Below are 25897 nucleotides of genomic sequence, written 5' to 3'. Positions count from 1 at the left end.
GTTACTGAGGGAAGTAGACTCCTCATCTCTAGGGGTTACTGAGGGAAGTAGACTCCTCATCTCTAGGGGTTACTGAGGGAAGTAGACTCCTCATCTCTAGGGGTTACTGAGGGAAGTAGACTCCTCATCTCTAGGGGTTACTGAGGGAAGTAGACTCCTCATCTCTAGGGGTTACTGAGGGAAGTAGACTCCTCATCTCTAGGGGTTACTGAGGGAAGTAGACTCCTCATCTCTAGGGGTTACTGAGGGAAGTAGACTCCTCATCTCTAGGGGTTACTGAGGGAAGTAGACTCCTCATCTCTAGGGGTTACTGAGGGAAGTAGACTCCTCATCTCTAGGGGTTACTGAGGGAAGTAGACTCCTCATCTCTAGGGGTTACTGAGGGAAGTAGACTCCTCATCTCTAGGGGTTACTGAGGGAAGTAGACTCCTCATCTCTAGGGGTTACTGAGGGAAGTAGACTCCTCATCTCTAGGGGTTACTGAGGGAAGTAGACTCCTCATCTCTAGGGGTTACTGAGGGAAGTAGACTCCTCATCTCTAGGGGTTACTGAGGGAAGTAGACTCCTCATCTCTAGGGGTTACTGAGGGAAGTAGACTCCTCATCTCTAGGGATTACTGAGGGAAGTAGACTCCTCATCTCTAGGGGTTACTGAGGGAAGTAGACTCCTCATCTCTAGGGGTTACTGAGGGAAGTAGACTCCTCATCTCTAGGGGTTACTGAGGGAAGTAGACTCCTCATCTCTAGGGGTTACTGAGGGAAGTAGACTCCTCATCTCTAGGGGTTACTGAGGGAAGTAGACTCCTCATCTCTAGGGGTTACTGAGGGAAGTAGACTCCTCATCTCTAGGGGTTACTGAGGGAAGTAGACTCCTCATCTCTAGGGGTTACTGAGGGAAGTAGACTCCTCATCTCTAGGGGTTACTGAGGGAAGTAGACTCCTCATCTCTAGGGGTTACTGAGGGAAGTAGACTCCTCATCTCTAGGGGTTACTGAGGGAAGTAGACTCCTCATCTCTAGGGGTTACTGAGGGAAGTAGACTCCTCATCTCTAGGGGTTACTGAGGGAAGTAGACTCCTCATCTCTAGGGGTTACTGAGGGAAGTAGACTCCTCATCTCTAGGGGTTACTGAGGGAAGTAGACTCCTCATCTCTAGGGGTTACTGAGGGAAGTAGACTCCTCATCTCTAGGGGTTACTGAGGGAAGTAGACTCCTCATCTCTAGGGGTTACTGAGGGAAGTAGACTCCTCATCTCTAGGGGTTACTGAGGGAAGTAGACTCCTCATCTCTAGGGGTTACTGAGGGAAGTAGACTCCTCATCTCTAGGGGTTACTGAGGGAAGTAGACTCCTCATCTCTAGGGGTTACTGAGGGAAGTAGACTCCTCATCTCTAGGGGTTACTGAGGGAAGTAGACTCCTCATCTCTAGGGGTTACTGAGGGAAGTAGACTCCTCATCTCTAGGGGTTACTGAGGGAAGTAGACTCCTCATCTCTAGGGGTTACTGAGGGAAGTAGACTCCTCATCTCTAGGGGTTACTGAGGGAAGTAGACTCCTCATCTCTAGGGGTTACTGAGGGAAGTAGACTCCTCATCTCTAGGGGTTACTGAGGGAGGTAGACTCCTCATCTCTAGGGGTTACTGAGGGAAGTAGACTCCTCATCTCTAGGGGTTACTGAGGGAAGTAGACTCCTCATCTCTAGGGGTTACTGAGGGAGGTAGACTCCTCATCTCTAGGGGTTACTGAGGGAGGTAGACTCCTTATCTCTAGGGGTTACTGAGGGAGGTAGACTCCGCATCTCTAGTGGTTACTGAGGGAGGTAGACTCCTTATCTCTAGGGGTTACTGAGGGAAGTAGACTCCTCATCTCTAGGGGTTACTGAGGGAAGTAGACTCCTCATCTCTAGGGGTTACTGAGGGAAGTATACTCATCTCTAGGGGTTACTGAGGGAAGTAGACTCCTTATCTCTAGGGGTTACTGAGGGATGAAAGAGGGGAGTAGACTCCTCATCTCTAGGGGTTACTGAGGGAAGTAGACTCCTCATCTCTAGGGGTTACTGAGGGAGGTAGACTCCTTATCTCTAGGGGTTACTGAGGGGAGTAGACTCCTCATCTCTAGGGGTTACTGAGGGGAGTAGACTCCTCATCTCTAGGGGTCACTGAGGGAAGTAGACTCCTCATCTCTAGGGGTTACTGAGGGAAGTAGACTCCTCATCTCTAGGGGTTACTGAGGGAAGTAGACTCCTCATCTCTAGGGGTTACTGAGGGAAGTATACTCATCTCTAGGGGTTACTGAGGGAAGTAGACTCCTTATCTCTAGGGGTTACTGAGGGATGAAAGAGGGGAGTAGACTCCTCATCTCTAGGGGTTACTGAGGGAAGTAGACTCCTCATCTCTAGGGGTTACTGAGGGAGGTAGACTCCTTATCTCTAGGGGTTACTGAGGGAGTAGACTCCTCATCTCTAGGGGTTACTGAGGGGAGTAGACTCCTCATCTCTAGGGGTTACTGAGGGAAGTAGACTCCTCATCTCTAGGGGTTACTGAGGGAAGTAGACTCCTCATCTCTAGGGGTTACTGAGCGAAGTAGACTCCTCATCTCTAGGGGTTACTGAGGGATGAAAGAGGGGAGTAGACTCCTCATCTCTAGGGGTTACTGAGGGAGGTAGACTCCTCGTCTCTAGGGGTTACTGAGGGAGGTAGACTCCTCATCTCTAGGGGTTACTGAGGGAGGTAGACTCCTTATGTCTAGGGGTTACTGAGGGATGAAAGAGGGGAGTAGACTCCTCATCTCTAGGGGTTACTGAGGGAGGTAGACTCCTCGTCTCTAGGGGTTACTGAGGGAGGTAGACTCCTCGTCTCTAGGGGTTACTGAGGGAGGTAGACTCCTCGTCTCTAGGGGTTACTGAGGGGGTAGACTCCTCATCTCTAGGGGTCACTGAGGGGAGTAGACTCCTCATCTCTAGGGGTTACTGAGGGGAGTAGACTCCTCATCTCTAGGGGTTACTGAGGGAAGTAGACTCCTCATCTCTAGGGGTTACTGAGCGAAGTAGACTCCTTATGTCTAGGGGTTACTGAGGGATGAAAGAGGGGAGTAGACTCCTCATCTCTAGGGGTTACTGAGGGAAGTAGACTCCTCATCTCTAGGGGTTACTGAGCGAAGTAGACTCCTCATCTCTAGGGGTTACTGAGCGAAGTAGACTCCTCATCTCTAGGGGTTACTGAGCGAAGTAGACTCCTCATCTCTAGGGGTTACTGAGCGAAGTAGACTCCTCATCTCTAGGGGTTACTGAGCGAAGTAGACTCCTCATCTCTAGGGGTTACTGAGCGAAGTAGACTCCTCATCTCTAGGGGTTACTGAGCGAAGTAGACTCCTCATCTCTAGGGGTTACTGAGCGAAGTAGACTCCTCATCTCTAGGGGTTACTGAGCGAAGTAGACTCCTCATCTCTAGGGGTTACTGAGCGAAGTAGACTCCTCATCTCTAGGGGTTACTGAGCGAAGTAGACTCCTCATCTCTAGGGGTTACTGAGGGATGAAAGAGGGGAGTAGACTCCTCATCTCTAGGGGTTACTGAGGGAGGTAGACTCCTCATCTCTAGGAGTTACTGATGGAGGTAGACTCCTCATCTCTAGGAGTTACTGATGGAGGTAGACTCCTCATCTCTAGGAGTTACTGATGGAGGTAGACTCCTCATCTCTAGGGGTTACTGAGGGAAGTAGACTCCTTATCTCTAGGGGTTACTGAGGGAAGTAGACTCCTTATCTCTAGGGGTTACTGAGGGAAGTAGACTCCTTATCTCTAGGGGTTACTGAGGGAAGTAGACTCCTTATCTCTAGGGGTTACTGAGGGAAGTAGACTCCTTATCTCTAGGGGTTACTGAGGGAAGTAGACTCCTTATCTCTAGGGGTTACTGAGGGAAGTAGACTCCTTATCTCTAGGGGTTACTGAGGGATGAAAGAGGGGAGTAGAGTCCTCATCTCTAGAGGCTACTGAGGGAAGTAGACTCCTCATCTCTCGGGGCTACTGAGGGAGGTAGACTCCTCATCTCTAGGGGTTACTGAGGGAAGTAGACTCATTCTTCTAGGGGTTACTGAGGGAGGTAGACTCCTTATCTCTAGGGGTTACTGAGGGAGGTAGACTCCTTATCATACGTAGAATGTATGCACACATGACTGTAAGTCGCTTTGGATAAAAGCGTCTGCTAAATGGCATATTATTATTATTATTATTATTATTATTATTATTATTATTCTACTGCCAATGTCTATGGCTGTGTTCTCAATTTTACACACCTGTCAGCAGCAGATGTGGCTGAACTAGCCTTATCCACTCATTTTAAGGGGTGTCCACATATAAAAGTATATACAGTACAAGTTTGGACACAATGGTTTTTCTTATTTTTACACTATTTTCTACAATGAAGAATAATAGTGAAGACATGAAAACTATGAAATAACACGTGGAATCACGTAGTAACCAAAAGTGTTAAATTAAAATAGATATTTATATTTCAGATTCTTCAAAGTAGCCACCCTTTGCCTTGATGGCAGTTTTGCAGAGTCTTGGCATTTTCTCAACCAGCTTAATGAGGTAGTCACCTGGAATGCATTTCATTAACAGGTGTGCCTGTAGCAGGAGACCGCCATTTTGCAAGAAGGAATGAGGTAGTTTTCGTTAAAGAGGGAAAGATGGAGAAAGAAAACTGGAAGGAGTGTTCGAGACGAACCGAGGTAAAATGTAGTTATGGCTATAGAAGCTGACATCAAACAAATTGACAGCAACATAAAGCCAGATTACCACTTAAATGACCAGCAGGCAAAGAACACTCGGTTACAAATTGCCTTGTGCCACAGCCAGAATCACACATCCACACACACTAGATTGACACTTCGTTCCCCTCACTTCCTTGGGTCCTCATTAGAATATTCTCACCAACAACAATCACTTGACAAATTCTGACTGTAAATAGACCTTTGCTGCCACAAGACATAACATTCATCTCCCCCATATGTCATAATGGAAAGGAAAACTACGTCATCTACAGTTGAAGTCTGAAGTTTACATACACCTTAGCCAAATACATTCAAACCCAGTTTTTCCACAATTCCTGACATTTAATCCTAGTAAAAATTCCCTGTCTTAGGTCAGTTAGAATCACCACTTCATTTTAAGAATGTGAAATGTCAGAATAATAGTAGAGAGAATGATTTATTTCAGCTTTTATTTCTGTAATCACATTCCCAGTGGGTCAGAAGTTTACATTCACTCAATTAGTATTTGGTAGCACTGCAATTAAATTGTTGAACTTGGGTCAAACGTTTCAGGTAGCCTTCCACAAGCTTCCCACAATAAGTTCTGTGAATTTTGGCCCATTCCTCCTGACAGAGCTGGTGTAACGGAGTCAGGTTTGTTAGCCTTCTTTCTCTCTCACACACACACACACACACACACACACACACACACACACACACACACACACACACACACACACACACACACACACACACACACACTTTTAGTTCTGCCAACAGATTTTCTATGGGATTGAGGTCAGGGCTTTGTGATGGTCACTCCAATACCTTGACTTTGTTGTCCTTAAGCCATTTTGCCACAACTTTGGAAGTATGCTTGGGGTCATTGTCCATTTGGAAGACCCATTTGCGACCAAGCTTGGACTTCCTGACTGATGTCTTGAGATGTTGCTTCAATATAGCCACCTAATTTTCCTCCCTCATGATGCCATATATTTTGAAGTGCATCAGTCCCTCCTGCAGCAAAGCACCCCCCCACAACATGTTTCCACCCCTGTACTTCACGGTTGGGATGGTGTTCTTCGGCTTGCAAGCATCCTCCTTTTTCCTCCAAACATAACGATGGTCATTATGGCCAAACAGTTTTATTTAATCCGACAAGAGGACATTTCTACAAAAAGTATGATCTTTGTCCCCATGTGCAGTTGCCAACCATAGTCTGGCTTTTTTATGGCGGTTTTGGAGCAGTGGCTTCTTCCTTGCTAAGCGGCCTTTCAGGTCATGTTGATATAGGACTCGTTTAACTGTGGATATAGATACTTTTGTACCGGTTTCCTCCAGCATCTTCCCATGGTCCTTTGCTGTTGTTCTGGGATTGATTTGCACTTTTCGCACCAAAGTACGTTCATCTCAAGGAGACAGAATGAGTCTCCTTCCTGAGCGGTATGACGGCTGCGTGGCCCCATGGTGTTTATACTTGCGTACTATTGTTTGTACAGATGAACGTGGTACCTTCAGGCATTTGGAAGGTCTACAATTATTTTCTGAAGTCTTGGCTGATTTCCCCATGCTGTCAAGCAAAGAGGCACTGACATACATCCACAGGTACGCCTCCAATTGACTCATATTATGTCAATTAACCTACCAGAAGCTTCTAAAGCCATGACATCATATTCTGGAATTTTTCAAGCTGTTGAAAGGCACAGTCAACTTGGTGTATGTAAACTTCTGACCCACTGGAATTGTGATAGTGAATTATAAGTGAAATAATCTGTCTGTAAACAATTGTTGGAAAAATGACTTAGGACATCTACTTTGTGCATGACACAACAGACTTGTCAAAACTATAGTTTGTTAACAAGAATTTTGTGGAGTGGTTGAAAAACGAGTTTGAATGACTCCAACATAAGTGTATGTAAACTTCCGACTTCAACTGTACATAAGTCACAATGGAAAACCATGTCATCTACATAAGTCACAATGGAAAACCATGTCATCTACATAAGTCACAATGGAAAACCATGTCATCTACATAAGTCACAATGGAAAACCATGTCATCTACATAAGTCACAATGGAAAACCATGTCATCTACATTACATAGGCTCATGTCATAATGGAATTCATGTCATGTACAAATCACAATGACCACTCTCCTGCCTCCAAATCTGCAGCCATGTAAAGTTCCAGAGTGGCCTGACAGCGATAGCTATGACAGCTATATGACAGCTCCATTGCTCAGCACTGAAGGAGAACAAACATCAGTCAGTGTGGCCCAAGGTTGTCCTGTGGCTCCGTCCTGCCTTATCTATCTGCTCTAATAGTTCTTATCTGACCCACTGAATCATTTCCCCTCCACACACACACACACACACACACACACACACACACACACACACACACACACACACACACACACACACACACACACACACACACACACACACACACACACACAAAAGACACAAAAGACACATCACAAGCTGTAAGCCATCATGCTCTAAGCCTCTACAGGGTCGGAGAGGGACAACGGACATTTTGGGATGTCTAGGGACATCGCAACACCTGCAGGCTAAGCCCATTAACGCCCCATTTGGCTTTCATCCGAAAGCCAGAGCTCTTGGACTTCCACTCATAAAACATACATGTCAAAGTGGGCCAAATAATCATAAATACTGCTGTGAAGGCGAATGAGTGACGTGCAAGCGAGAGCGCGAGAGAGATTGTGAGCAGGTGTGCCTGAGGGGAGACAGGAAGATTGACAGTGGACTGTGTGAGAAGCCGTAAGAGGATAGAGACGGATGGTACCTGGAACTCAAAGAGACAAGGTGATGGGGGGGGGGAAACAAGTGTAGCAGAATGCCATACACTAAATGGAGGGGTAGACAGCTGAGGGCCACCCATTGCTATTTATCAACCATTTTATTCAGTCGGTGATGGTCCCACTTTAAATGAACCAAAAGGTATCTAGAGCATGCATATAGTCTTCATACGCATTCCTACATTTAATCTGTACCATAGATGCTTCACAATAATGTATAAGCAAAGTATTACTACAAAGGGTGACATACAACACCGAAGGTAAGTGGGACAGCTTACATGTGTATTATCATTTTCATTAGTGGGACAGCTTACATGTGTATTATCATTTTCATTAGTGGGACAGCTTACATGTGTATTATCATTTTCATTAGTGGGACAGCTTGTTTGTTTGTTGTGGTGTCGTGATGTGATGTGGAACTAGCTACAGTAGTCTCGTACAGTTCTGCACCACATACGAAGCCCACACAACCACCGCCGCTGCCAATGTGGCACAATGGAACTGTGTCACGGTGACTCACAGTGTAGCCAAAGACGTGGGGAATAGAGAAAGGAAGAAGTCAGAGAGAAAAACAGAGGGGGGTACAGAGAGGGACAAGCGAGAGGGACAAGCGAGAGGGACAAGCGAGAGGGACAAGCGAGAGGGACAAGCGAGAGGGACAGGAAAATGTCATCGGTTCAGTGACTCTTCAGAGATAGGAGCACAGAGAGCCTGTTGGAGAGCGAGCCAGCCGAGCACAAGACCCAGCAAGGGTGACAGAGTGCCCAGCGCTGAATCAGCAAGCAGCTCATTGTGTAATCTCCCTCACATACAGGCACACCCACACACAGTTTAACAGCAAGGGGGAAGTCTCAGTAAAAATAAAACTATAATTAGATGAAAAACAGGCCCAACTGCTCTTTTCAGAAGTTACGGTTACACGCTTCAGTGGGCCTTTACATTTAAAGTATCTGAGCTAATATGTAGCCCAGGATGGTCTGTTCTAGGCTACATATTAGCAAGATACTTTAACCCTAAAAGCACCGACAGGAGTACATTTTGATCTCAAGGGACCAAAAATGTCAATTTAAAAAATAAAAATAAATATTTTTTTAATCCTTCTTAAATGTTAGTACTGTCATGCAACTAGTAACTGACAAAAACACAATTTACCATGATGTCTGTGTTAATATGAAGGAATTACCAATTATCTATTTTGCATACTAGTGGTGCATAGCTAAATTGAAAATCTGGACTCAGTAGTAAACTGTAATAAAAGCACCAAATTTGACAGAGGAAGATGTATGGACCCTGAAAATGTTTAGATATGGAGTGGGTGGCAGCCACTACAACAAAAACATGTAAATACATATTTAGCTTCCAGTCAATGTCTTTATACCAAGTCAAGAGTCTCATATTTCAAATGCAATTGGAACGGCATTTTGGCAGATCTTTAAAAAAAATGTTAGACTATAAATAAAAATGGCTCAGGTCAATTGTCCAGGAAAATAAAATCCCATTGCAAAATAATGCTTTTTAGCCTATTCATTGATGTAAAAACCAGTCAAGCTTATCGGTCTATAGATACATTTCTATCATTTTGAAATGGTATTAAATTGCCATATGTGTAATTTAATTAGCAGTTATGTTTATCACACACACAAAGCATACAGACACAGAGCCTATGTGTGGAAAATCTGCCAGACAGCGCAAAGCAGCTGCTACAGCTCCTCAAACAGCTCATTGTGAAACGTGTTATTTAAAAGCACAATCACTGCGTAACAATTCTAAATGCATATCGGGTGTTAAATAAATGTTTTGATGGCCAGTTGGCACAATTAAAGAGCTTCTGTTTTCATTTCTCAAATGGTAATTGAAGCATGTACCCATTCGAGATTCAAGTGCATATAGGCAACAGTAGTTAGTCTTCAGCGCATCACACCACTTTGCAATGAGCTGGAGGCCGCATGCATTTTGAAAACATATACTTAATAGTTTGAAACCTGAACGTTGTACTTCATATTATGATGCATGTCTTACCTTGCTCCAAAGTACAATCCAACCATAGAAATGTGGGAGGCATTATTTTATATTATAAATACTTCCATATACTATTGAAACCAGTAGCCTATTTCTCTCATGATCTATTGGTTTTCAAATCAAATTATTTTCATTTTCCAGTAGCCAAAAGGCACATCCTAGTCATATTAGCAACCCATGCACAACTCTGCCAGGACGGACATAGGATCAAGAGAGACACTCAAAAGTGTTTTAGTACTATATCTCTTGACACAATGATGAAAATAATCATGGCCTCTAAACCTTCAAGCTGCATACTGGACCCTATTCCAACTAAACTACTGAAAGAGCTGCTTCCTGTGCTTGGCCCTCCTATGTTGAACATAATAAACGGCTCTCTATCCACCGGATGTGTACCAAATTCACTAAAAGTGGCAGTAATAAAGCCTCTCTTGAAAAAGCCAAACCTTGACCCAGAAAATATAAACAACTATCGGCCTATATCGAATCTTCCATTCCTCTCAATTTTTTTAGAGAAGGCTGTTGCGCAGCAACTCACTGCCTTCCTTCAGTCTGGCTTTAGACCCCATCATAGCACTGAGACTGCACTTGTGAAGGTGGTAAATGACCTTTTAATGGCATCAGACCGAGGCTCTGCATCTGTCCTTGTGCTCCTAGACATTAATGCTGCTTTTTAGTTTAGTTTATTTTATTTTTACAGGGACAGTGCACATTAATCAACGTTTCAGTAAAAGTGCCGGTTTTAGCCAGCCGGCTAATTTTCAACCGCAGTCCCTGGGTAGGTTATTAAAAACAATTACAATATAGACAATAGCACCATAGAACAAGCAAGACATAGCAACATAGGACAAGCAAGACATAGCATACAGACAGAGCAACATAGAACAGAAAGCAGCGATACCACCGATCACCACATTCTTTTGGAGAGAATGGAAACCCAAATAGGACTACACGGACAAGTTCTGGCCTGGTTCAGATCTCATCTGTCAGAAAAATATTAGTTTGTCTCTGTGAATGGTTTGTCCTCTGACAAATCAACTGTAAATTTCGGTGTTCCTCAAGGTTCCATTTTTAGGACCACTATTGTTTTTACTATATATTTTACCTCTTGGGGATGTCATTTGAAAACATAATGTTAACGTTCACAGCTATGCAGATGACACACAGCTGTACATTTCAATGAAACATGGTGAAGCACCAAAATAGCCCTCGCTAGAAGCATGTGTTTCAGACATAAGGAAGTGTTTGGCTGCAAACCTTCTACTTTTAAACTCGGACAAAACAGAGATGCTTGTTCTAGGTCCCAAAAAACAATGACCTTCTGTTGAATCTGACAATTAACCTTAATGGTTGTACAGTCGTCTCAAATAAAACTGAAGGACCTCGGGCGTTACTCTGGACACTGATCTCTCTTTTGACGAACATATCGAGACCATTTCAAGGACAGCTTTTTTCCATCTACGTAACATTGCAAAAATCAGAAACTTTCTATCCAAAAATGATGCAGAAAAATGTATCCATGATTTTGTTACTTCTAGGTTAGACTACTGCAATGCTCTACTTTCCAGCTACCTGGATAAAGCACTAAATAAACTTCAGTTAGTGCTAAGTACGGCTGCTAGAATCCTAACTAGAACCCAAAAATTTGATCATATTACTCCAGTGCTAGCACCCATACACTAGCTTCCTGTCAAGGCAAGGGCTGATTAAGATTTTACTGTTAACCTACAAAGCATTACATGGGCTTGCTCCTAGCTATCTCTCTGATTTGGTCCTGCCATACATACCAACAAGTACGCTATGGTCACAAGACGCAGGCCTCCTAATTGTCCCTAGAATTTCTAAGCAAACAGATGGAGGCAGGGCTTTCTCCTATAGAGCTCCATTTTTATGGAACGGTCTGCCTACCCATGTCAGAGACGCAAACTCGGTCTCAACCTTTAAGTCTTTACTGAAGACTCATCTCTTCAGTGGGTCATATGATTGAGTGTTGTCTGGCCCAGGAGTGGGAAGGTGAACGGAAAGGCTCTGGAGCAACGAACCGCCCTTGCTGTCTCTGCCTGGCCGGTTCCCCTCTTTCCACTGGGATTCTCTACCTCTAACCCTATTACAGGGGCTCAGTCACTGGCTTACTGGTGCTCTTTCATGCCGTCCCTAGGAGGGGTGCGTAGCTTGAGTGGGTTGAGTCACTGACCTTATCTTCCTGTCTGGGTTGCCCCCCCCCCCCCAACATTTGAACATCTTGGCCATGTTCTGTTATAATCTCCACCCGGCACAGCCAGAAGAGGACATAACCTGGTTCCTCTCTAGGTTTCTTCCTATGTTTTGGCCTTTCTAGGGAGATTTTGCTAGCCACCTTGCTTCTACACCTGCATTGCTTGCGGTTTGGGGTTTTAGGCTGGGTTTCTGTACAGCACTTTGAGATATCAGCTGATGTACGAAGGGCTATATAAATACATTTGATTTGATGCGAGTTGTTGCATCTTAAGATCTCCCCTCTTTCAAAATTTCTAATTGATATTTTCATCGCTATCACATGAAACCGCTCGTATGTGCAATGTGCTTTGGACAAGTGTTTTCCCGCTAAATGCATTATGGAACGAAAACGTTTGTGCCTTGTGCGCATTACGGAGCTTCTAATGTGAAGAAGTAATCATTTATCAACATTTTAAGCTAAATGTTCTGATCGATTGCATCAGGCTCATTGCTTTAAAAAAAATGTATGTACCTTATGCCTACTGGTCGTATGAATTTGGGATCTATCGTCCCACAACTGTTCCCGAGTCTGTTTAGAATAGGCCATGTCTCTCACACAGAGCTGACCAATAGAATACGTAACCTTTACTATGGATATTACATTGACATAGGCGAGTGATTTTGCTGTTCGTTATTCATCTTGTTGTCTGAGGAAAAAGTCAATGTGGCAGTTATTCTAACATCTTCAAAGTGCGCATTGGAATTCGGTAAGAAGGATGCATACCTTTGCATCCAGGGAGTTGCATGTTCTGTTAAAATGAATTACCAAAATGTGATTTCTGTTATTCTGAGCACCACCGGTGGACGGCCTAATCAGGTTACGCACCCACTTCATATCAGTCCGTTAATCTTCTCAAACGTTAATTCAAATGTAAATGCTGCCGGTCAAATGTCCAGAAACACATTTTCCTAATGGAAACCCTGCAGAGTTGATACTCAATTTCATTCCAAAAAGTTAGAGCGAAAAGACTGATGACAATGGCACCTAAATAACAGTGACCATTTTAGGTCGTACTAGTATGTCAGCCTTTGAGTATCACAGAAACACAACACCTTCACTAGAAATGTGTGAGCATGGAAAATAAATGCTTATTTCAGGGGAATTTAAACCATCCATTATAAAAGGTTAATACAACAAAGTGTCCTTGCAAATCATTATCAACTTGTGGTCAAATATTACCCGTTGGTGCTTTTAACCTAAACATATAGATGTTGGCGCATTTAGTGTTAAAATTCACGGGAATCATCAAGGAAAGCTGACAACCACTTGTGCCCTCGATCAACTTCACCAATTCAATCCGGCAGCCATAGAATAGGCCTAGGTAGACAGCAGTGCATATGGAGCTGCAGGTTTCTATACCAAACAGCAAAGGATTCATTTGATTTCAATTGAAAGCAGTGCACTCCAAGACTCCACTGGTTATATAGACTAAACCAAGTGGGGAAACAGCTCAGATAGGTGCAACATGCAGCACATTACAAGTTCCTCATTAATAAGCATTGTGCCTCAGGTGGGGACCACCTGTTGAGCCCCTGTCAAGTCCAAAGGAGAACATGTCAAATATCCTCTGAGACTTGACACCCACTTCCCAAGAACAGGTCATCATGAATTAATATTCAACATATGACAACTGTGTTAAGAAAGAACCTGGGGAGTTCTTGTCTATTAATCCTCCTCGCATTACGCCTCAATCCAGCACCACGAAAAAAATAGTCACCCATTGTTGGGTCGAAAATGTCGATGCAACCCACGCACATAGTCGCACTAGGCACATAGCGGCACTGACTACTGTATTGTTTGAAGATGAGAACACAAGTTATTCGTTCACGGAATAGCTCGCTATTACACCAACTATTAGTACCTCGTGCAGCCTACAGTATGCATTGAGCTGCGGTGATGAGTTTCATTTTTCTGGACAAATCCAGATGTGTTCTCACAATAGCGCCTGATAAGGACTATTTTTTGTATGTGAATAACTTAACGAGATTATACCCATTCAATTGTGTTTTAAAATACAATTTATTTGAAAACCATGAGTGAAATTCATAAACCTCTGTCATAACCATGTAGTCACCGCTCATTTAATCACACTCAACTTCTCTAAAGAGAACAGGTTTGAGCGTTCTTCAGCTACACAGGTGCGAGCATAAGACTTGTAACCCGTTCTAGACGGTAAAAGCTGTGAACTAACCACATTTGATCAAACAGGCGCCACGGCCAACACACACCGCTGTCACTTTGTAACGAAGTGAAGTTGAAGTGGCAACAAGTTCACTTACCAAAGTTTGTTCATACTGTAGCGCGCGCTGATCGTCGCCGGCCATGGTTGCGTTGTGTGGCTCGCGCCACCGGTAGAAGTGACAGAGAGACTGGGTGAGGAATTATTTTGAGGTTTCAGTGAGACACAAGTACTCTCTCTTGTTTGCGCGTGATTAGAACATGGGGCTAATTAATGTGTCATGAAGTTGATGACATTCACGAGATGAACTCAAAAGTGCTGCATAACAGAGTTCCTTGATTTTATATCCCCAAATCTCTTCCAGGATCCACACAGAAGCGGAACTTGGTGGCTTGGACGAAACACCCCTCTAGCTCGTTCAAATGGTACAGTCTGTCCTCTGGAGTTTTTTGAACAGTGAAAGTTCAGGATTAGCTAAATATTTTAAATGCTTGCTTGCACCTTGACGGTTTGCCAGTCAAATATATAATTGAATGATAAAATAACAAAATAATAAACTATCTACGCTGTTTAGATATTGGTGTGTCTGTGTTTTATTTTCAAGGTGTCGTGATTGCTATTCAGTGGAGTCATGGGTAACTTGGATACGTGCAGTGTCTGAAAGTGGGCGTGTCAAAAGACATCAAGTAGTGGATGTACGGAAAGCGAATCAGCTAATTGGCCAGATTTGTTGCCACTCAAGACCGTTTTGCGTTGCTGATTGGGATGCAAGAAGAGTCGATTGCTGACAACTGTCGTGTTTAAACTAAGCCTAACCCTTTTCCTAACTTTAAATTAATTCTCCGAACCTGCCACGTTAATTATCTTAATGTGCTACGTATTTAAGCTACACCTAACCTTAATCTCATTCTCCTAACCTGCCAGGTATCTTATCCTAACCTGCTATGTTCATTCTCCTAACCTGCTACATTAGTTCTCTTAACCTGCTATGTAAACATTAAGCTGACCCGTGGTGCACCTGGCTATGGCTGGTCTAACCAATAATGGAGCGCTGATGTTACACCTATCCAGAGTATGTGAGAGGAGTGAAGAGCTGAGAATGCCCAATTTGACTGGAGCTCAGAGCGAGATTCCCAAAAGCTGTAGCTTCGGCCTTCTAGTCTGCTCCAATTTCACTCCAATAGCTTCAGTAGCACTCACTTCACCAGCTCAGGGCATGCTCGGGCCAGCGTGCACTTCCAGTATAGTTGTGTGCTGCTATAGCCCCTTGAAACTGATAAAACAGGTGCAAAATCAAGGTGACTTACAAAGATGAGGACCAAGAGAGGGAGTGCAGTGAGGTAGTGTCCACACAACTTAAGAATCATTGTGGAATCTGAAGAGACACATGCCGAAAGCATACTACATCCACATGCTAAAATAAAGGACGTGTGTCTGTTCTGTTCAAGGTGGAAGCAGATCGACTTTTCAGATTTTTAGTGGGATTGGCTTTAATGAAGCGTTTGACCTTTTTCTTCGCGACCTTTGTATCAGAGTCTATAGACAGAGCCCGTGGGCTTGTTTCTTGATCAAGCGGGCCCTGGATAGGGTCTCGAGTGAGAGCGGGAGAGATTTGAATTTTAACGTCCTTGCTATGGGTGTTAATTCCTGTGGACCTGGTGTCCGGTAATTCCCCGTGTAGTCCTTGTGACTTAACTTTGAGCCTTTTCTCAAATGTTTCTCGCTTTAGTTCTTCATGTAGTGGAACTTCTGGAGAACATTGGTCTACGTTTTGATCATCCTTCAACCCTTTGTTACCATTGTGCTCTGACACTTGGTGTGGGTTGGGTGCAGGAACGTAGTGAACAAGTCGATTGTAGCGGTCGTCGTTTTGATGGCAGCGTACTTCACAGTTATTTAGACCGAGGAAGTTATTGGAATCATGGTTACATGGTAGAAACTGTTTTTGTGCGTCATCTCTTAATGCTCCAATACCTGATAATGCACCCTCTAACTGGAGTGAGTGCTTCTGGTCAAACTTCAAAACCGAGGGTCAGGGCTCTTAGCGTTGCGAGCTTTTGATGCCTCAAAAGCTGTGCTTGCAAGCTCTCTGAGTTGTAAGATCGGCAAGCCAACGTGGGCAGCAGGGCCCAAGTAGGTAATGAAGGTAGGATGCATGTTCGACAGGAACATTTGTTTAAATGGTAACAGATCTTCCATGCCTGTTTCAGTGAGTAGGCCAAAGTAAGCTGAACGAAGCCTATGATAGTAAGCTTGTGGGTGTTCGAGCTTGTTTGACCGTGTTAGCCAGTGAGCTATTGTGTTTGCGAGTTGCAGAACCACTGAATTCTAATTTCAAAGCTGTGGCAAGTTTAGCGTAGTCATTTAACACGTGTTGCTGTTGTAGGTGAATGGACCTTGTCACGTCTATTCGACGTTCGCTTCAACAGTTAAACCATGTCAGAACCCGTAGCGTTCGGGTAGCCATCCAACGTGTCCTCTGTCAGCTAGAAACGTCTCAGCATCGTTTGGCTGACCTGGAACGGGGTCAAAGATGGGGAAATTATTGACGAGTTTGACAAGGTATTCCGCGTCAAGTGGGCGGAGAGGGTTGGCTTCAACCTGTGGGAAAAGTGTGGGGCCAAGAGGAGATGCCAAGCTTTGGCTTTGTTGGCCAAGAGGCGCCATATTACTCAGTGCCGAATGGGCAAAAGTAGAAGACTGAGGGACACTTAATGGAGGCAATGTCTGAAACCTATCAGCTAAAGGCTAGAGCTGCCGCTTTCAAGGAGCGAGACACCAATCCAGACACTTATTAGAAATCCTGCTACAACCTCTGACGAGCCATCAAACAGGTAAGCATCAATACAGGACTAAGATCGAATCTTACCATGCCGGCTCTGATGCTTGACAGATGTGTGAGGGCTTGCAACGTATCACAAGTGACAAAGGCAAACCCAGCCGCAAACTGCCCTGTGAAGCAAGTTTATCAGACGAGTTAAATGCCGTCTATGTTTGCTTCAAGGCAAGGAAAAATTAGATTATCAGCTGTTCCGGACATCTGTGTGATCTTGTTCTTCGTAGCCGTTGTGAGTAAGACCTTTTAAACAGGTTAACATTCGCAAGGCAGTGGGGCTAGATGGAATACCACGACACGTATTCAGAGCATGCGCTGATCAGCTGGCAAGTGTCTTCACTGACATTTTTAACCTACCCCTAATACCAACTTGTTTTAAGCAGACCACCATAGACCCCATCTTCAAGAATGCCAAGGTAACCTGCCTAAATGACTATCGCCCCTAGGCGATCACATCTATAGCCATTAAATATTTTGAAAGGCTGGCCTTGGCTCACATCAACACCATCATCTCAGACACCCTGGACCCACTCCAATTCGCATACCGCCCCAACAGATCCACAGGTGACGCAATCTCTATTGTACTCCACACTGCCCTCACCCATCTGGACAAAATGAATACCTATGGAAGAATGCTGTTCATTCACGACAGCTCAGCATTCAACACCATAATCCCCTTCAACTTCATTACCAAGCTCAGGACCCTTTGAACACCTCCCTCTGCAACTGGATCCTGGACTTCCTGGCGGGCCGCCCCCAGACATCGAATATTCCTTTGACCATTGATATTAATTACACTTCGGATGGGGTATCAATCCTAACTCAGTTGCCGGAGAAGAGGAAAACCACTCAGGGATTTCACCATGAGTCCAATGTTGACTTTAAAACAGTTACAGAGTTTAGTGGCTGTGATAGGAGAAAACTGAAGATGGATAAACAACATTGTAGTTACGTCACAATAATAGCCTAAATGACAGAGGTGAAAAGAAGGAAGCCTATACAGAATACAAATGTTCCAAAACATGCAGGCTGTTTATAATAAGGCACCAAGGCTTTCGACTCTGTCAATCACCACATTCTTATCGTCAGACTCAACAGCCTTGGTTTCTCAATTGATTGCCTGCCTGGTTCACCAACTACTTTTCTGACAGAGTTCAGTGTGTCAAATCAGAGGGCCTGTTGTCTGGCAGTCTCTATGGGGGTGCCACAGGGTTCAATTCTCTGTATACATCAATGATGTCGCTCTTGCTGCTGGTGATTCTCTGATCTACCTCTATGCAGAAAACACCATTCTGTATACCTCTGGCCCTTCTTTGGACACTGTGTTAACTAACCTCCAGAAGAGCTTCAATGCCATACAACTCTCCTTCCATAGCTTCCAACTGCTCATAAATGCAAGTGAAACTAAATGCATGCTCTTCAACCGATCGCTGCCCACACCTGCCTGCCAGCATCACTACTCTGGACGGTTCTGACTTAGAATATGTGGACAACTACAAATACCTAGGTGTCTGGCTAGACTGTAAACTCTCCTTCCAGACTCACATTAAGCATCTCCAATCCCAAATTAAATCTAGAATTGGCTTCCTATTTCGCAACAAAGCATCCTTGTTACGGTAATGAGTGAAGAGGTGTGGAGTCAGGCGCAGAGAGCAAAAGATGTGGGAAAACAACACGCTTTAATGTCCCGGAAACATAACATGTACAAAAGTGGAAACACAAATGAACAGAAATATAAACGGACAGCGTGAAACCCAAATGCCAACAAAATACACTCAAACAACAAAACAGACGAACAAGCCCGCACGAAACAGAAGCGGGCTAAACAGACTATATATAACCCTATCCTAACAACCAAACTAGAAACAGGTGCTACCAATTAGACAAAACGAAACGAACACAGAACAACGGATCGGCGATAGCTAGTAGACCGGTGACGACGACCGCCGAGCGCCACCCGAACAAGAAGGGGAGTCACCTTCGGTAATATTCGTGACAATCCTTCACTCATGCTGCCAAACATACCCTCGAAAAACTGACCATCATACTGATCCTCGACTTCGGCAATGTAATTTACAAAATAGCCTCCAACACTCTACTCAACAAATTGGATGCAGTCTATCACAATGCCATCCGTCTATCACAGTGTAATTTTGTCACCAAAGCCCCATATACTACCCACCACCACGACCTGTAGGCTCTCGTTGGCTGGCCCTCGCTTCATACTCATTGCCAAACTCACTGGCTCCAGGTCATCTACAAGTCTTTGCTAGGTAAAGCCCCGCCTTATCTCAGCTCACAGGTCACCATAGTAGCACCCACCCGTAGCACGCGCTCCAACAGGTATATCTCACTAGTCACCCCCAAAGAAAATTCTTCCTTTGGCCGCCTTTCCTTCCAGTTTTCTGCTGCCAATGACTGGAATGAACTGCAAAAATAACTGAACCTGGAGACTCATATCTTCCTCACTATCTTTAAGCACCAGCTGTCAGAGCAGCTCACAGATCACTGCACCTGTACATAGCCCATCTGTAAATAGCCCAACCAACTGCCTCCTCCCCATACTGTATTTATTTATTTATCTTGCTCCTTTGCACCCCAGTATCTCTACTTGCACATTCATTGTCTGCACATTCTACCATTCCAGTGGTTAATTGGTATATTGTAATTACTTCGCCACCATGGCCTATTTATTGCTCTACCTCCCTTATCTTACCTCATTTGCCCATGCTGTATATAGACTTTGTTTACTGTATTATTGTCTATGTTTGTTTATTTATGTGTTGTTGGATGTGTCGAACTGCTTTGCTTTATCTTGACCAGGTCGCAGTTGCAAATAAAAACTTGTTCTCAACTAGCCTACCTGGTTAAATAAAGGTAAAATAAAAAGTAAAACTGCAAAGAAATGTAATTTACACTGAGTATACCAAACATTATAAAGCACCTTCCTAATATTGTACAATCCAGGTTGCACCCCCCTTTGCCCTCAGACAGGCTCAATTAATCGGCATGGACTCTACAAGGTGTCGGAAGCATTCCACAGGGATGCTGGCCCATGTTGACTGCATTGCTTCCCACAGTTGTGTCAAGTTGGTTGGATGTCCTTAGGGTGGTGGACCATTCTTGATACATATGGGAAACTGTTTAGGCTGAAAAACACAACAGCATTGCATTTCTTGACACAAACCGGTGCACCTGGCACCTACTACCAGACCCCTTTCAAAGGCACTTAAAAGTTTTTGTGCCTGGCTCCCAAGTGGGTGGACTGGTGCCCTCCCAGGCCTACCCATGTCTGCGCCCCTGCCCAGTCATAGATTAGGGCCCAATTTATTTATTTAAATTGACTGATTTCCTTATATGAACTGTAATCATTGAAATTGTTGCGTGTTGCATTTCTGTTTTTGTTCAGTATAAAACATGACACCGCTATTACCTAGAAATGGGTTACTGTTGATAGTGTGAGGGTGTGTGGGGGGAGTGTAAACGTGTGTGTGTGTTTAACGGAATAATTTAATGTTGATTTCCAATGACTCATTCACTCCACCTACAAAGGTAGACTATAGCAAAATGCTCTAAAGAATGGGTCAATACCATGTGGTCACTATTCTGTATAGGTAAAAGCTAAACCAAACACAGAGTGATTCATAATAAATTGCATTTGAGGAGTGCTTTTCCGTTAAATACATAAATCACAAATCTCTTGATTGAACTATAATATACTTACATTTCCAAAGTATATTGTCACAGAGATCCAAATTACACAAACTATATTTTATGGATTAATAATAAATAACAAATAAAATATATTATTGAATGATTGAATTCATCCAGTTGAGTGGGTCTTTGTTGAAAGTTTTTGTAACTTTGACATGGAAAATAGTTATTTCCCCAAACTACTGAGCATGTCTGCCTTTTAATCTTCCTCTCCTTCAAAGGAAAACAAACTTGTGTAAAAGCTTAAACTTCTCTCGATTTGCAGTTTCTGAGTCAGATGGAGATGTCCTTGGACACCAGGGCTGGGGTCAATTCCATTGAAATTCCAGTCAATTCAGGAAGTAAACTGAAATTTACTTGAAGGAGTTCCCACATATGCTGAGCATTGTTGGCTGCTTTTCTTTCACTCTGTGGTCCAACTCATCGCAAACCATCTCAATTGGGTTGAGGTCAGGTGATTAAGCAGGCCAGATCATCTGATGCAGCACCCCATCACTCTCCTTCTTGGTCAAATAGCCCTTACACAGCCTGGAGGTGTGTTTTGGGTCATTGTCCCGTTGAAAAACAAATGATAGTCCCACTAAGCGCAAACCAGATGGGATGGTGTATTGCTGCAGAATGCTCTGGTAGCCATGCTGGTTAAGTGTGCCTTGAATTCTAAATAAATCACATACAGTGTCACCAGCAAAGCACCCCCACACCATCACCACCTCCTCCATGCTTCACAGTGGGAACCACACATGGAACCAAAAATCTCAAATTTGGACTCATCCGACAAAAGGACAGATTTCCACCGGTCGTATGTCCATTGCTCGTGTTTCTTGGCCCAAGCAAGTCTCTTCTCATTATTGGTCCTTTAGTAGTGGTTTCTTTGCAGCAAAATTGACCATGAAGGCCTGATTCACACAGTCTCCTCTAAACAGTGGATGTTGAGATGTGTCTGTTACTTGAACTCTGTAAAGCATTTATTTGGGCTGCAATCTGAGGTGCAGTTAATTGCCCATTTTTGAGGCTGTTAACTCTAATGAACATATCCTCTGCAGCAGATGTAACTCTGGGTTTTCCTTTCCTGTGGCGGTCCTCATGAGAGCCAGTTTCATCATAGCGCTTGATGGTTTTGAGACTGCACTTGAAGAAACTTTCAAAGATTAACTGACCTTCATGTCTTAAAGTGATGATGGACTGTCGTTTCTCTTTGCTTATTTGAGCTGTTCTTGACATAATATTGACTTGGTCTTTTACCAAATAGGCTATCTTCTGTATGCCATCTCTACCTTGTCACAACACAACTGATTGGCTCAAATGCATTAAGAAGGAAAGAAATTTCACAAATTAACTTTTAACAAGGCACACCTGTTAATTGAAATGAATTCCAGGTGACACCTCATGGAGCTGGTTAAGAGAATGCCAAGAGTGTGCAAAGCTGTCATTAAGGCAATACTTTGAAGAATCTCAAATATATATTATTTTGTTTAACACTTTTTTGGTTACTACATGATTCCATATGTGTGTCTTCACCCAGCTCGCGACACTCTTTCTGTTGTTGCTTACATGCACACACACACACACACACACACACACACACACACACACACACACACACACACACACACACACACACACACACACACACACACACACACACACACACACACACACACACACACACACACACGATAGCTTAACAAAATATATTTCTTGTCTCATCTCTATTTCCGGCAGATGTTCAATCAGAAACTAACGTCTTTACTGTTGAGCTCACTCATTATCCTACAAGCAGCACACACACTCTCTCTCTCTCTCTTTCACACCTCTCTTTCACACACACCTTATCTCTCTCTCTTCTCCCCTCTCTTTCACACACACTAACTCTCTCTCTCGTTCTCTCCCACATACACCTATACATACACATCACAGGTGGTCGTCCACCTGCCGTTCCCTCCTGTTTTCAATCTAATGATTGAAAAATACAAGGATTTTACTCCATGCATTTCAAATCAAATCAAATCAAATCAAATCAAATCAAATTTATTTATATAGCCCTTCGTACATCAGCTGATATCTCAAAGTGCTGTACAGAAACCCAGCCTAAAACCCCAAACAGCAAACAATGCAGGTGTAAAAGCACGGTGGCTAGGAAAAACTCCCTAGAAAGGCCAAAACCTAGGAAGAAACCTAGAGAGGAACCGGGCTATGTGGGGTGGCCAGTCCTCTTCTGGCTGTGCTGGGTAGAGATTATAACAGAACATGACCAAGATGTTCAAATGTTCATAAATGACCAGCATGGTCAAATAATAATAAGGCAGAACAGTTGAAACTGGAGCAGCAGCACAGTCAGGTGGACTGGGGACAGCAAGGAGCCATCATGTCAGGTAGTCCTGGGGCACGGTCCTAGGGCTCAGGTCCTCCGAGAGAGAGAAAGAAAGAGAGAATTAGAGAGAGCATATGTGGGGTGGCCAGTCCTCTTCTGGCTGTGCCGGGTGGAGATTATAACAGAACGTGGCCAAGATGTTCAAATGTTCATAAATGACCAGCATGGTTGAATAATAGTAAGGCAGAGCAGTTGAAACTGGAGCATGAGCATGGCCAGGTGGACTGGGGACAGCAAGGAGTCCTCATGTCAGGTAGTCCTGGGACATGGTCCTAGGGCCCAGGCCAGTTGAAACTGGAGCAGCAGCATGGCCAGGTGGACTGGGGACAGCAAGGAGTCATCATGTCAGGTAGTCCTGGGGCATGGTCCTAGGGCTCAGGTCCTCTGAGAGAGAGAAAGAAAGAGAGAAGGAGAGAATGTTATTCACTTTGATCCTGCTGGAGAGCCACATGTTTGCAGGTGTTTGTTCCAGCCCAGCTCAAGTACAACAAATTCCTGATTGAATAGCTGGAGTGACCTTGGCTAGGGTACATGCTGCCTGCTCTCTCTGTTAGCTGTTAGGAGTAAAAACCTGGATTGATGAGCACGCTTCTCTGATATATATGAGAGAGAGAGAGAGAGAGAGAGAGAGAGAGAGAGAGAGAGAGAGAGAGAGAGAGAGAGAGAGAGAGAGAGAGAGAGAGAGAGAGAGAGAGAGAGAGATGAAGAACGAAGAAAGAAAGAAAGAAAGAAAAAGAAAGAAAGAAAGAAAGAAAGAGAGTGTCACGAATCCCGCTTCCCGAGTCTGTGTTTGCCTGTGTTTCTGTCCTGGAGGGTGTTTCCGGTGTCCTGGAACACACCCTGTCTGGTTGCCGGGCGAATTAGCTTGTTGGGAGATCGACCCGCACCTGTATCCCATCAGTAATCTGCACACCTGTCCTGCACACCTCCCCTTCAAAAGCTCTGACCTGACATCCATTCCCTGCCGGATTGTTAGCCATGAACAGTATGTTGTGCCATAGTATCAGCCTCAAGTTGGATAGAATTTGTTTTGTTGTTTTTACGTATTGCTTGCCTTAAACTTACCTCCGTTTGTTCTGTCTTCAGTTACTCACCCGGATCATTTATCCCATTCCTGCCTGGTCGTCGGAGGATTCCGCTACCCCATTGGATCCACCTATTTAGTCCCATCAACTCACCACCGCTGCCCGCTACGCCACCTGGATATATCTACCCATTCACATGTAAATAAATACTCACCTTCTTCCTACTCTCCTTGTCTGCTTCTGGGTTCGATTTTGAGAGAGAGAGAGAGAGAGAGAGAGAGAGAGAGAGAGAGAGAGAGAGAGAGAGAGAGAGAGAGAGAGAGAGAGAGAGAGAGAGAGAGAGAGAGAGAGAGAGAGAGAGAGAGAGAGAGAGAGAGAGAGAGAGAGAGAGAGAGAGAGAGAGAGAGAGAGAGAGAGAGAGAGAGAGAGAGAGAGAGAGAGAGAGAGAGAGAGAGAGAGAGAGAGAGAGAGAGAGAGAGAGAGAGAGAGAGAGAGAGAGAGAGAGAGAGAGAGAGAGAGAGAGAGAGAGAGAGAGAGAGAGAGAGAGAGAGAGAGAGAGAGAGAGATTTGGTGTCCAAACTTGTAAACTCCAGTATTATTTCCAACAAACTCCTGCATGCTTTACAGGGAGTTTATTCACATTCCTGGAGGAAAGTAGGCATCAGTTTTACTCATAAATCCTTCCGAGTACTGACTGTGGTTACTGATGATCTCCAATATACCACTGCAGAAACAAACCAACGTGATGGAGCATATTGGAAACCAAACCAAAAATTTTAGGCCATTACCAACTGATCTATAGTGACAATCGCTTCCCAAACATACTTATCCCTCATACTACTAACATATTTTACATATATAGATTACCAACTGGGGTCATTTTGAGCCCAAGAAGAAACTAGAAACTTAATTATTATCAGAACATCATTAGACGTATAAATAATGTTATCTGAAATAAATAATAACCAAAACAGACTGTTATTTTAGCACAATTACTGTCTGTTATTTTGCTTATTCTGTAAAACAAAAATATTATTTTTTCCCTTCAATAATGTGCAGCTTCTTTCCAAAGTACAAGCCACATAAGTACTAAAAACCTAATTTACCATTTTATTTTAGTATAATTTTGTTTTTATACATTTGAAGTGAACATAAATGTTGACATATGTATGTGGTAAAAACGACTGCCATTAAAGTGGCGGTACACCAAAATGTGAAATATTTGTCATTTTATCACTAGGATGCTTCAAAAAGCATGTCCAGATCCTAAAAGTCACTTCAAACCAAATGGTAGGATATAGCAACCCAAATACCATAACATGTTGCTGATATAAGATATTGGAGGATATTATAGTAATTCTGGTATTTATATAACATTTCTGTAAAATAAATCCAACATTTGGAGAATACAGAGAATGTATATTCAGAGTGTACCTTGTCTCTGTATTACAGTTCTACCAAGTATTCATACCACTGACAGACATTTATCAGCTGTTTTTACTGCAACAAAACATCATTTATATGTAAGGTAATATCGATTTTGTACATGGTCATACCTAGTTATAAGCAGTTATAACCATAGGCGAGTACATAAGGTATGCCAACTCTGCAGGTGATCTGTCTATCTGGTCCCTCTTCCCCCTCTGGTGGTATGGATAACTTAATGTAATGTCTCCAGAGAAACGTCATTGATATAAAGTATGTTTTTTAGATTTGCCTTAGATGTATTACCTTTTAGAGAACACACACCAATTATACAGCTCTGGATGTAGATTCATAGTATATCCGCGTTCTGTATTACAGTTCTATAAAGTAGTTATACCATTGGCTGACTTTATACACCATTGGCAGATTTTTATATGCACAAAAATAAGGTTATTTTGGTTTTGCACATAGCCATATAATATGTGGTAGGAGAGTACATGGGGAGC

At 43.6% G+C, this 25897-nt stretch overlaps 1 protein-coding gene across 2 annotated transcripts in view; it reads right to left on the bottom strand.

Annotated features, from left to right (window-relative positions):
- Window positions 1–14444, bottom strand: part of LOC124005065 (chloride channel protein 2-like) — a 168358-nt gene extending 153914 nt beyond the window's left edge. The window contains exon 1 of one of the 2 annotated variants that reach the window (XM_046313973.1): window positions 14121–14444. In XM_046313973.1, coding sequence (XP_046169929.1) covers window positions 14121–14165 — 45 coding nt within the window. In that variant the 5' untranslated portion in view covers window positions 14166–14444. The remainder of the gene's footprint in view (window positions 1–14120) is intronic. The other variant, XM_046313974.1, reaches the window with a different exon arrangement.
- Between the last annotated feature and the right edge of the window lie 11453 nt (window positions 14445–25897).

This window comes from Oncorhynchus gorbuscha, linkage group LG19 (assembly GCF_021184085.1).
Source record: "Oncorhynchus gorbuscha isolate QuinsamMale2020 ecotype Even-year linkage group LG19, OgorEven_v1.0, whole genome shotgun sequence".
Lineage (NCBI taxonomy): Eukaryota > Metazoa > Chordata > Actinopteri > Salmoniformes > Salmonidae > Oncorhynchus > Oncorhynchus gorbuscha.
Note: the sequence above shows the minus strand (reverse complement) of the source record. Positions and strands in the feature narration are given on the sequence as shown.